This window comes from Bolinopsis microptera, chromosome 11 (assembly GCF_026151205.1).
Source record: "Bolinopsis microptera isolate Bmic1 chromosome 11, MBARI_Bmic_1.0, whole genome shotgun sequence".
In the NCBI taxonomy this organism is placed as follows: domain Eukaryota; kingdom Metazoa; phylum Ctenophora; class Tentaculata; order Lobata; family Bolinopsidae; genus Bolinopsis; species Bolinopsis microptera.
The window spans coordinates 10,252,177-10,265,539 of record NC_087082.1 but is presented as its reverse complement, the minus strand read 5'-3'; the positions used below and the strand labels follow the sequence as shown (position 1 = coordinate 10,265,539).

Below are 13,363 nucleotides of genomic sequence, written 5' to 3'. Positions count from 1 at the left end.
TTAAAGACTGTGAGAATTTTCACAGTACCAAATTTAATTTGTCATCGGTTCCTAAACTTGAATCATGCTGAAAATTTGTCAGAACCTTCCCATCTTAATTGACGATGTCAATTCATCGCAGCTCGGTGCGGCTCAGTAGCGCATTTCTGTCGCTGTGAGAAGCCTCATTGAGTGCGCGGCGCGGCACAGTAATGCATCTCGCTACAACTTCCAATCATACTTAACTACCAAACCTAAATTAGTTGGGAGAGATTGGCCTTGATTAAGAGGTCTAAAAATGACAAAATAGGTATAAATTCGTAAATAACTCAAAATCAAACTCAAGCGCGCCCGCCGACACTCCACATTCATTTTAATTTTTAATTAAACGGGCAAGCTAAATAATTGTTTTTTTGCGTCATAACAAAAAATTACACGGCCGGTTGTTGACGGATGTTACTCGTCTAAATTTTTTCTAAGTAGCGCGCGCCGCTTTCTTCTCGACGGCAAGTGCTATGAAGTAACGCGCACCGGGCCAGATCATTAACAATTAACAATGGTCAAGGCCGGTTGGCATGTGGCATGGGCATGGATTTTTGCTGTTTGCGTGCGGGCGCGATCCAATCATCATATCAGCGATGATATTGGCTTTTAGAACATTTAAATTCAATTATATTTTACAAATTTGTTCATATTTTGTGAGTTTCCACCAAATATATAAACGCGTAGACACATGGCTATGTGAACTTGTTTAATATTTAGTTTCGCTTCGATATTACCGACCAGGTGTACCAATTTTTGTATTACGCAAAGCACTCTTTTCGAAATACTGTTTTTGACACATACTATGCAGACTTTGTAGCGCGATGCGTTACTGTGCCGCGCCGCGCACTCAATGAGGCTTCTTGCGCCGAGCTGAGATGAATTGACATCGTAAATTTTACCTGGGGACCCCAGGCTATTATGTTCATTAACATAGAGATTAGGCGGAATGACAGGCTGAGCGCGGCCCAGTAATGTCAATTAAACGCAAACTATGTTGACGAATCTCACGCGTCTAAATTTCTTTGAAGTACTAGTAACGCGCGCCGCTCTCTCCTTTACTTATATTGCTTGTGCGTTTCCCTAGCTTCTTGTCCGGCGTATTTGATATTTTTACTAATTCATTGTAAAACGTTGTATCACGTCGTGACCCCCACTGTAGGGTTTGAACGATACAGGGGGAGCCGCGCACTCTTGCGCGGCGGGTCATACAACGTATTATATGACAAGTAAAACAATATAGCAAATATGACTAAATACAAATATTTTATCAATAAATTTCTCAAGATCACGTTGAAATGGTTTAAATTAAAGTAAGAAATTTTTGGGAGAAATTTAAATAAATCGAAGGATTCAGCTGCTGTTAACCTATCTATGGGCATATGTGTACTACGTGATGCGATTGTTTTACAATGGCAGGTGAGCTACTGTGTACTGCAAGCGAGAGAGGGCTCTCGTTAGACAGGTACAAGATTGTACATCTCTGCTTTGGTGGCTTCACAGAGAATCTACGCTCACCATATTTAGAATTAAAGGATGGGACAATAGGCTTCAATGATTGACCATCTGAACATGTCTTGCTGATGTATTTTGGAAGGATACAAAATTCTTTGGCAGGTCACTTTCTCATTTGACCCTCGATCACAAATTTCCCGAACAATTCTTGTTTTTTCCTGATAGAATGGTGTGACTGTTTATGGCTGCTTCCATCCAAGTAAAGGAACTATTCTTTTTCTATTCAAGGAACTTGAGATAATGCTTTCTGCCATATAATGCCCTTCTTCTTTACAGATTTTGCTTGCTTCCCCAGCTACGAGTTTTTTTGTTGCTAATGAGTTTTTTTGTTGGTTATAATTCTGTCCATCCGATTTCCTATCCGCTTGTCTTCCTTATTTTTCCTGTTTTCAGTTGTGACAGAATCTGACCTTTAAGTAAACGAGACAGATATGCTTTTGTAAAAATGCCCCAAGAAGACTTTTTTGTTATGCACCGTTTAAGATCTTTTTTCAGGACTTTCTTCTTGTGACTGATATTTAGCTTACTTACTGACTTTGGGTGATCCTCGATCGAAATCCCATTCACTGTCTGCCTCCACACGTCTCGATCGCACATAACAGTTCAAAGGTCGTCAAACTGGAGCCCAGTGTCTCGAGCTACTACGTCCAGGAAGGTGAGTGGTCTCCTTCCACAGCTGGACTGGGCAAGTCGCCAGGGGAGGATACCCGTAGTATATTCCATGGTAATGGAAGAACTTTAAAGTTTTTCAAATTGTTGCTATAATTGATTTAAATAAAAAATTTGTTGTTTTCTTGACAGAGGAGAAAACTTGGTCAGAAGCTCTCATGCAATGCCCAGCAAATCTGGAACACCTTGACGCAACCACTGAGGTAATAGATGGAAGGTTGCCATAGATCTGCTTGAGGGTTGGATGCTTCTTCCAGCAATGAAAGAGCCAAGGTATTTAAAGTCATCAACATGTTTAATCTGGCGGCCTGAGATGGAATGTAGGTCGACAGTGTCAGGGATGTTGATGGTCATTTTCAAGGTCTGTCAGCAGAAGTTGGACTTGCTCCATGGTGTCTGTAATTAAGGCCAAATCATCAGCAAAGTCAAGGTCTGTGATTTTGACCGCAGGCACTCTTCGACTTTTCCTAGGCACAATGGTAAGACCGAATTCTTCACCCATGCAGCTTCTGAGGACATAGTCAAGGACGATAATGAAGAGAAAGGGTGCTAGAGTGTCCCCTTGAAGAACTCCAATAAGTGTCCTAAAAAAGTCAGAAACTAAGCTATATTTAGCTTAAATATAGCTTAGTTTCTAAGATTAATCATGAAGTATCTAATAAAACTAACTATACAGCTTTAACACAATTCTTTGTATCAGCTGTTATCCTTGCACGGATTTGGGATATCATTTAACCATTATATTTTCTTCTAGATGTTTTTGTTGTTCATTTTCCTGTCCCTTGCAACTCCATCAATTTCGGAGCCTGACGATGTGATTATACAAGTGCTATATAAACCCAAAGACTGCAAAGACATTGGGCAACATGGGGACGTTATGCATGTTCAGTATTTGGGACGATTTTTTGATAGCAAGAAAACGTTTGATTCCAGCTACCGTCGTAACAATGTGCCATTTTACTACACACTTGGCGTTGGTGGTGTCATTGAAGGGTACCAAATTGGAACAAAAAACATGTGTATCAACGAGCGACGTCGACTGATTGTACCCAGCAAATATGCTTATGGCAAGACAGGAACAGGTTGGTGATAGTTCAGAAGTAAAATGAATTTAATGAATGTCTGTCTTTGTTGTATTCCTATGAGAATAGCAAATTTCCACTCAAAGTAAAACTAATTATATCATTTTTCAAGGTTTAGGTGCACTATTATCAATCTCATGAGCATAACATAAAATATTTTCAGATAACATTCCTGGCTATTCCACCTTGATGTTTGATGTTCACCTCGTGCAAATCAATAAGTCCCCTCCAAGTTACCCAGTCCCTATTGATTTGCCAAAAGAAACTATTTCGGAAGGTAACCAGAGTTGTCAAAACCCTATAAAGATCGGTGACCTTGTCGAAATAACATTTATTGGAAGCCTACCAGATGGGAAAGTCTTTGACAATGGTACAATGACACCACTCAAGTTCATATTGGGTTCAGGACAGATACTGAAAGGCATTGAAGAAGGACTCGTTAATTTTTGCAAAGAAAGCAATATAATAATTGAGATACCACCTGCTAAAGCTTATGGTGACAGATGGGAAGGTCCGGTCCCTCAATGGTCATACGTTTTCTACAATGTCACTGTAACCAAGCACATTGTGCGAGATGAGATTGAGGATGGAGAAGCAAGCCTGCAATGTGAGAACCTTCACATTCCTTCTGACTGTGATGCAGGCTACAAAGTACAAGCTGGTGATTATGTGGAACTGTCATACAAAGTGATTAACAAAGAAAAGGAGGTTCTTGGAGACAGCGAAATAAGATATCCAGTTGGAAGAATGGTGATTGTTCCTGGATGGGATGTTGCTATTCTAGGCAGTTGTGTGGGGCAGCTCAAAATGTGCTGGATTCCTAGTTCTTTGGCACACAAATTGGGAACATCTCTGTTCTTAGCTATCCCAGAAAAAGGATTCTTTTCTGAATTGAAGGTTACCAAAATTTTGTTAACTGCTGACAACAGAGATAGTGTTGATCTGTTGGATGGAGAAAGCAAGGCCAGTGGAAATATTGTTAATGCTGACAATGGTCCTACTATTACCAAAACAGTTCTTGATACTGCACCAGCAGCCCACACTGAACTTTAGATGGATTGTAACCAGTAAAACCATGAACAACCTGTACTAAAAGGGAAATATTATTGTATATCATTTAGAAATAACTTCTAGTTAAAATACTGATCAGACTCAAGTATAATTCAATAATAATTCAGAAAGGCAATGTAAGACTTTTGTGAATTGCATGGTGCTCTCACTTATAGCATTAATTACAGCTTTGTAAACTCACGTTCTTTTATTTTGTATTTCTTTAAATTATTAGAATGCTTTTATAAATTTCATAACAAATTCTTATGGGGATTTTATTTTTGTAATGCATGCAGTATGAAACAAACTATTTTCATATATTTTGTAAATTTATAATGGGACTTTTATCATAAATTCATATCAATATTTTGGCTTAAAGATGGTATTGTAATATAATATTATTAATTGTGCTTTATACAGATTTAACATTTTTTTAATGAGTTGCCTTTCATTTTTCAATCCCTCAACTAAGCTGTTCTTATCTATAATTTAACAACAAGTGTTTGCTTATTTTATTAATGTGTCTAGCCATCATGCACATAGTTTATTAATACCTGAGATGATTGAATTATGGTAGGTTATCTTTAGATGTTCAATGAGATTTTATCAATGCGAAGTTCGCTATCTATCTAAAAACAATACAATCTGATTGGTTAATTACTGTTCATTCAGCAGGTAGGATGGATTGATATGAAAGTGTCAGAGATACCAGTTAAAGACCCGTTCCCAACTCCAAGGAGTGGTCATCGTTTAGTCGCAGTTCAAGACAAACTTGTGCTTTTCGGTGGCTACACACATAGACCTATTACTGGAGGAGAAATTAAGAAGGAAGTGTGGTGCTACAATGTCAATCCTGGATCTTGGAAACTTCTATACACATCGGAAGAAAACTTCCCTGCTTCAACAGCTTCCTGTGCTGTTATATCACATGGCACCAAAATTTTCGTTTTTGGAGGATCCGGGGTGAGTTTTGGTTTTTCAAATAGTGATAAGCTTCACATCTTAGATTTGGTGACTCTCAAATGGGAAGTTATAACGTTCAATGGAAACGTTATTGAAGGTGGCTATGGTCAAAGTATTTCAATATCAAGTGATGGGCATCTGTATATTTATGGTGGCTGTGACGGGTTTCATTACTTCAATACCATGAATAAGATATCCATGGATACTTGGCACAATTCAACTTATTACAGAAATGACTTTCTTGGTCGATACAGGCATGAATCTGTTGATCATAATGGGATGATAATGATCTTTGGAGGAGGATGTCCTCAACCAACCGAAGATTTAGGAACAATACCATTTTTCTGCACCAAAACGAACAGCTGGAAAGTTATGAAAGCAAAGTCAGGTCATAACCCTCCGGGTAGAGTGGCTCACTCCTGCAACAAAATAGGTAATTTCATCGTTGTAACCGGAGGACAAGCCCAAATAGAGACTCCAGCAGTAGGCACTCAAAATTTTGCTCTCAGTGATATCTGGTTTCTAGATCTTGTATCTTACATGTGGACACCTGTAAAGGCTACTCTTCCCAAAGGCATATTCTTTCACTCAGGAGCAGTTGGTGGAGACAACTGTTTGTACACCTTTGGAGGGTCTACTTACAATACACAGGGGTCTGTAGACCGGCTAAATGTTTTGTATAAAGTTAATATCTTTGTTCCTCCATTAGTTGAATTAGCTTGGAAAGTATTTCATCAGAACTTTAAGCACATACCAAGGTTAACCATGGTTAATCTTGGGGTACCGATTTATCTTGTTCACAGGGTTTAATTTACGAAGAATTGTGAACTTCTTTAGTGTGTTTAAGTACTTAACTACATTTTGGGTATTAGAATTATATTTGTCGCTTTCCAAATTTGATCATTTGCTATCACGTGCATATTGGACAGCGTTGGCAATTTTTTATAATGAATTTTTATGATTGATATAACTTGTAAATATAACATCTCTTGCTTTGTTCTGTTTGCTCTTTCTAACTGGTAAGTATTTGACGAGTAGTGAGTAGAATAGTTCACTATGCTATGGTAATTGACGAATTTTAGCCCTCATAAAATGATGGTTATGTGTTAAAATTAAATTCATAGAGATATTTGTTTTGTTTGTGTCAACTTTATACTGCATCCAGTTGGAACAGTGATTGTTCGAATTTTAATAAATTAAATCGTGAATATGCCGAAATTAAACTGTGAGATTTAGTATAATTTCAGAATACATCAAGCTTATTTTACATTCTTGTTCCAAAAACTAATTCCTATGAAACTTTAGAGCTATAATATCTTTATAAACAAAACTACACATTTACAGGATGGCCGACAGTGAATATAGGCCTCGACTGTTCATAGGTGGACTAAAAGGACCAGTTGACAAAGATGAACTGACCTCAGCATTTGCAGAGTTCGGGAACATCGTAGATGTTTGGGTAGCATACGATCCTCCAGGTTTTGCATTTGTGGAGTATGATAGCATGGAGTCAGCTAAAGCTGCTAAAGAAGCAATGCATCTCACTGACTTATTTGATACTCAGATAAGGTTTGTTTAATTTGTATTCTTTGGAAAATTTATGCGAAAAGTTTCTGTTCTAAGCATAATTTTTAATCGTCTTTAATCATTCTGTACCATTTGCATTGTTCAGTTAAGCCTTCCCAGATTCTATTTTATCATATCTAGGGTCGAGTTGACAAAGCACTCAAAAGGAGCCAGGCATGGGTCTGGTAAGACGATTGAACTTGGTGACAAACCTAGACTCTTTATTGGAGGTCTCAAAGAGGAGGTTGAGGACTCCCAGCTAAAAGAGCTGTTTGAGAACGTGGGACCTGTCACTGATGTGTTTGTTGCAAAAGGCAAAGGTCAGTCCGTCACATAACAACAAGTTTTCACTTACATAATATCCTGAGGCAAATTAAAAATAATTCTGACACAAGATATGATATAGTACGGTCACACCAGTTTTCATCAGGACTCTTAATTCTTATGTTGATGATATTATCCAGATGGTTTTCATTAAATAAAGTGATCCCTTTATTTAATTAATTTTACTTTCAGGATATGCTTTTGTTGAGTTTGGCAGCATGGCTCACGCCAAAAGAGCAATGTCAGAGTACGACCAGAGTGAACAGTGGGGGATGAGGATCAGAATAGAAATGTCAAACGCAAAGGGCTCTGGAGGTGGTGATCGTGGTGGCAGGGATGGTGGAAGAGACGGTGGTTATGGTGGAAGAGGAGGTGGTGGAAGAGGCGGTGGCAGGGGTCGTGGAAGAGGTGACAGAGGAGGGCGTGGTCGCGGGGGCCGTGGTGGAGATCGAGGTGGTAGATCAGCTCCTTATCCTCCCAGGGGAGGGGGACAAAGGTATAATTTGCTTTTGCGATGGTTTAAAATTCCTTTAAAATTTGTAACTGAGTTTCAGTTCAAAAAAAGTTTATGTTCAATAAACTAACATTTTTCTCTAGATCTTATTTCTATTGCTAATTAACTTGAGGTTAAACCTTATATCATTATCTAAATTCTTGTATCAAGATAAAACAGATTTGGTATTGCATACTATTTTATAATTAATAATAATGTTTATTATAATGATCCCCGGACATTGCAAGGAATGAATCTGAAATAAATTCACCTGCCGTTGATTTTAATGAAGTGCAGTAATCTTGAACTTAATGATAAAAAAGAATCATTAAACCTGGAAATTTATTTGTCGATGCTATATATAAATATTAATTCTAACAAAATTTTACCAGGCCTCCAGCGAGACGACCCCCACCCGCGTCGTATTACGATGAGGATGCTTATTATGCCCCCAGAGCGCCACCAGCGAGAGATCCTTATTACGATGATTACTATGCCCCTCCGCCTAGGGCTCCAAGGGATCCATATGGTGCTCCACCGCCGCGAAGGCCTGCTGCTGACCCGTATGCTGCTGATCCGTATGCAGCCCCGCCGGCCAGGCGATACCCTCCGCCTCCTGCTGCCAGTGCGCCTGCCAGAGATCCGTATTATGATGATCCCTACTATGCTGCCAGCTCGTATGCAGCCCCTCCACCTGCCAGGCCAGCTGCAAAATCAGATCCGTATGCAGCCGACCCTTATGCGAGAGCACCACCACCCGAGGCAGATCCTTATGCAGCAGCTCCTAGAGCAGACCCATATGCTCGCGCCGACCCATATGGAAGACCTGAGGCCCCTCCAGCGCGTGCTGCTGACCCTAGAGTTGCTGCTAAAGATCCATATGCTGCGGATCCTTATGCCAGAGATCCGTACAAGAGAGCCGCTGCAGATCCCTATGCTGCAGATCCGTATGCGCGGCCTGCCACTTTAGCCCCAGCTGCCCCCGCGGAGCGTGATCCATATGCCAGAGCTGCTGCGCCCCCAGCAGACCCGTATGCTAGAGCTCCCCCTCCTGATCCTTATGCCCGTTCTGCCGCACCTGATCCCTACGCCAGATCAGCTGCTCCAGATCCCTACGCTGCGGTTTAAAGTTAGATTCAGCACGATATTGTTACCATGTTACCAGTAGAACTTTAAATGATTAACAGTGCTATTATGATGTTATGTATACGACCATAATGTCCTCAAAAATATTTATATATTTTTTCAGTTCTGACGTTTAATTTATTTAGGAAGCAGATTATACCCAAGTTTCAATTAAATATGATTTAAATTACTGCTACTATTTTTGATGTAACCTGACTTACACTTTTATCAAAAATTCGTGAATTTTACCTGTCTACCAATGACTCTAGATGAGACTAGATGAGTAAATGTAATGAAATTATCCTAAGAGTAAATCTCTGACATTTCAGCAAACTTAGATTAGAATTTAAATAACATTTGAACTTGATAATTTGATTTAGAGCCGCGCTAGGCATTTCGGTTTTACTCTTGTATGATGTATTGGCATTTTATTATTTTACTACCAATAATGTTCACTAAAATAGGTGATGGCAAGGCTTTATGTGGGAAATTTGAACTCATCCATTACTAAACAGAAATTAGCGGACACATTTATCAAGTTTGGTCCTCTTGTGGACATATGGTACAACTCAGGTAAGAGCAATGCAGAATAAACAAAAAATATATAATCATAATTGTTATTTTAATTCCTTGAGAAACAAGAATTAGTTTGTATATTAAAAACGGAGAAAGTACTTTTTCTAAAGTCACCTTTTTCTCCAGAAAAGTGCTATGCATTTATCGAGTATGAGGTTCCGGGTGACGCTCACGATGCTATCAGCCAGCTTAACAAGACCCGCCTTTTAGGACTTGAACTAAAAGTGGAACTCACTAAATATAAACGTAACTCTAATAATGGTTCGATATTTTAAAGAAATATATCTCTATGTTTTAATAACTCATGAGATCAAAATGTGTAAAATCATTTTTGTTGAACAAATAATCGATTAAAAAATATGATCTTTCATTTTAAACCCATTTTCAGAAGACCCTCCAATGAATGGTGGTGGCATGGGAAATGACTTGAGGGCACGATTAGGTCCACCTGTTCACCAACCAAGGTAACAACCGTACTTTTAAACTTATAACTATTAGAGATTCCAATGTATTTCCATTTTCCATTTTCCATTTAGAATTAAAAGAAATTATTGCAGTATTGCACTTGCCAATTTCTAATTTCTCCTATTTTTTAAGTGGTTCCGGAAGAGGACCAAGGACAGAGTTTGACATGCGGCGACCACGATCCCCCACTCCTCCTCTTCCGCCTCCTCCCCCTCGAAACTTCAACAGTCCTCCCCCACAGCGCCGGTACTTCTCTCCTCCACGTGCTAGAAACCCACCCTTCAACCAGTCTTCTCCTCACAACATGCGAACTTCTCCTCCTCACGGAAACCCAGCTAGATCACATTCTCCCAACTTTAGATCACCTGTCAGAACAAGATCACCTCTGAGGGGGAGGTCACCTCCCCGTGGTAATTCACCTGTCTACAATAGACCTCCTGCAAGGGACGTTATGCCTCTAGGTCGCAGTAGATCACCTTTTCGTGGCAGATCACCACCGCGCGGGAGATCCCCTCCCAGGAACAGATCACCTATGATGATGGGTAGGGCTCCACCCCGCTCACCCTCTCCTCCTAGAGGTAGACCTAGGTCACCTGGACCTTCACGGGGACCATTTGATAACAGGCAAGGACCGCATAACAGACAGGGACCACATAATCCTCGTCCCCCTTTAGACGATAGATACTCTCCAGAATTTAATCCGGCTGTGTCTCCACCTCACCAGGCAGCAGGTCCTCCATCTCCTTCCAAAATAGACCTTTCTAAACCTCTCGACATCGGGCGAACTAAAACGGATGAACAACCTCCACCCCCTGTTTTTGACCCTACTAAGCCTCTGACTATCAGTTCGAACCGTCCTAAACCAGCCCCGATTGTTCAGCCAAACCGGCGTCCTCCGTATCAAACACAGCAGCCTCCCCAGAGGAATCAGCAGCCTCCTCAGAGGACACAACCACCTCCTCAGAGGACTCAGCAGCCTCCCCAGAGGACTCAGCAGCCTCCCCAGAGGACACAACCACCTCCTCAGAGGACTCAGCAGCCTCCCCAGAGGACTCAGCAGCCTCCCCAGAGGAAGGTAGAGCCACCGCCTCCACCCCAACAGAGACAAAGATCCAGATCACCTCTCAGAACTAGATACACTGATTACAGGGAGAATAACGCTGGTCGACGATTTGCATCTCCTCCAAGAAATAATGATCAAAGGCGTTCGCCTGGCCCTCCTCCAAGTCGAAATTTCGCTTCCAGATCTCCACGTGCAGGTCGAAACATTGCTTCAAGATCTCCGCCGATGCGAAACTTTTCCGCCAGATCTCCGCCTCCAAATCGTAATTTTAACACCAGATCTCCGCCTCCGAATCGTAATTTTGTCTCCAGGACACCACCTCCAAATCGTAATTTTAACACCAGATCCCCGCCTCCACCACGAAACTTTCCCTCACGGTCCCCACCTCCCATGCGAAACCAGCCCTCTAGATCCTTACCAGGAAGAGGGGCCCCACTGAGACGCTCCCCACTTCACAATACTGTATCTCCACCCCGGAACAACAACCCTGTCAGAGACCGGACACCCCCTGTTCGGTACAGCGACTACAGGGAAAACAAATTCAATAACAATAGACGTCCTCTGACTATTGGTAACCGTTTCAATGGTAGCGCGAGGAATTAATATGTTCAGCTGTTCTTCTCGAGTGACAACATTCATCTGACCTGATCCAACGTTTCATTATATTATCGTTAATTGCGTTTGTTTTCGGAGTTTTTTTTTTGAAGAATTACTGAATAAAGACCTGCTGTTCCAGACTCAATTTAACCGAGATGTATTATTTGGCGGGTTACGCTGTTTTTGCGAAATTTGTCTATGTTTTCATCCCCTCTGCGTAGTACAACTGAAGATCACGAAACATTTATTCATCAGACTTCAGATAAAGGATAAAAATGTAAAGGATTTAAAACTGTTTTCGTATAATATGATAGTCACTGTTTTGCAAGTAAAGCGGAATGGTTTTCGCATGATTGGCAGTTTAAGATTTTAGGGAAACTGGTATTTTATTTGCCTGAGTCCACATAAGCATGTAAAGAATTCAGCTGCCAAGAAAGTCAGTAACTAAATTTAACCTGCTGTCGAGTGGATGTACGACACGTCTATGGAATGTTGACCAGAAATTAAAGTTTCATTTACTTTCGTTTTAATGATACTAATTCATAGCAATTTGGTACTCGGCCTTGCACACGTTAAAGTTATCCTTTCAAAGACTAATTCTAAGTTTAAAGACCACACGATCAGACATATTAATTAACACAATGTTTTCTCCACATTTTACCTTTAAACTCTGAGCTGTGATTGATTGGTTTTTGTGATGATTGTACATTGCTAGTAATAACTCTGACATAAAATATTTTTATAAATTAGATCTTGATTTTGACACATTTTCTCCAGAGAAAGTTGCAAAATATTATTGATTTTACAAATTTGAGACAATTTGGGCCATATTGCTAAGCAATCGGGCTAGGTTTTACCGTTTTAGAAGGATTATTTGCAGTTTAAATATCAAATTACTACAATTATTGTAATAAACATGTGCCTTGAGTTGACTTTCTTTCTGACTCAGAATGTGCAATTCTAGTACATTGAGTGTAAAAACAAATTACTTGTAAATAAAAAGTAAAAACAAAAGAAGAAGTAAAATCGGTATTTGAAGCTGCAAGTATTGGGGCTGACAAGCTCCAACGGCTCAACGCAGGCGACATGTTTATTAGGGTTCAGTAACCGAGGCTAAACTGTGATTAAATACTGTTAGTTTGCATGTTGTATTCCTATTATACTTGGGTATAATAATGATGATGCTTTTATTATAATAGATGGATGGAATGATTTTTGTTTTAAGAACATTTTTGCGCTCGAAGCTTAACCGTTAGTTTTGATTTACTGCTGTTTTTGAATGTGATAGTATTTTAACTTTTATGGGATCATATTGGATGAAAAAGTGAAGGCATGCCATAAATTTAGTAAAGTCGTTTTTTTTGAGAAATTGACGAACTTTGAGCTCTGGTTTTATTCAGTTTTACTTTATTTAGGGGTGTTTACTTCACGTATGATATAATGATATGTTAATCTTTGATGTTATTTAGTATTTATTGCTGTAAAATACTTAATTTGCTTAATTTCGACAGAGTAAGACTCATCCCTCGCCTCGTGTTTTAACTTTTATGACATTCTCAACATTCCTATTTTATTCTCTCTATGAAAATTCATGATCTTGATTTTCCCGTGTCTATTTTATCCTCATTTAGATATTATCATGTGTTGTGGTAATCACACTTTAATAAACAACCCTTTTTTAGGAACTTGGAATGTCTCATCACCCTCATGGCCCTCCTTATGGACATGGACCGCCCTCTAACTTTGGACCTCCACCTCCTGGGCAAGGTTTCTATCCGGGTCCTCCTGGCCACCCTTCTCACGGACCTCCTCCTCCTCCTCATCTAAGTAGCCATGGTTACCCGCCCCCTCAAC

General features: G+C 40.0%; 4 protein-coding genes across 4 annotated transcripts; all 4 read left to right on the top strand.

The window, feature by feature from the left end:
• The first annotated feature begins 2,963 nt into the window (after nt 1–2,963).
• LOC134823263 (peptidyl-prolyl cis-trans isomerase FKBP10-like) lies at nt 2,964–4,774 on the top strand. Its single transcript, XM_063834662.1, has 2 exons — nt 2,964–3,287; nt 3,451–4,774. The coding sequence occupies exons 1-2, from the start codon at nt 3,083–3,085 to the stop codon at nt 4,338–4,340; spliced, it is 1,095 nt and encodes a 364-aa protein (XP_063690732.1). The 5' UTR covers nt 2,964–3,082; the 3' UTR covers nt 4,341–4,774.
• A 232-nt stretch (nt 4,775–5,006) lies between these two features.
• LOC134822906 (kelch domain-containing protein 10-like) lies at nt 5,007–6,110 on the top strand. Its single transcript, XM_063834183.1, has one exon. It carries the CDS (start codon nt 5,028–5,030, stop codon nt 6,108–6,110), a length of 1,083 nt encoding a protein of 360 aa, XP_063690253.1. The 5' UTR covers nt 5,007–5,027.
• A 265-nt stretch (nt 6,111–6,375) lies between these two features.
• Nucleotides 6,376–9,039, top strand: LOC134822905 (splicing factor, proline- and glutamine-rich-like). Its single transcript, XM_063834182.1, has 4 exons — nt 6,376–6,869; nt 7,008–7,186; nt 7,383–7,686; nt 8,076–9,039. Exons 1-4 carry the CDS (start codon nt 6,646–6,648, stop codon nt 8,809–8,811), a joined length of 1,443 nt encoding a protein of 480 aa, XP_063690252.1. The 5' UTR covers nt 6,376–6,645; the 3' UTR covers nt 8,812–9,039.
• A 236-nt stretch (nt 9,040–9,275) lies between these two features.
• Nucleotides 9,276–13,021, top strand: LOC134822768 (basic salivary proline-rich protein 2-like). The gene is made up of 4 exons (XM_063834015.1): nt 9,276–9,381; nt 9,511–9,630; nt 9,773–9,848; nt 9,982–13,021. The coding sequence occupies exons 1-4, from the start codon at nt 9,276–9,278 to the stop codon at nt 11,513–11,515; spliced, it is 1,836 nt and encodes a 611-aa protein (XP_063690085.1). The 3' UTR covers nt 11,516–13,021.
• The last annotated feature ends 342 nt before the right edge of the window (nt 13,022–13,363 follow it).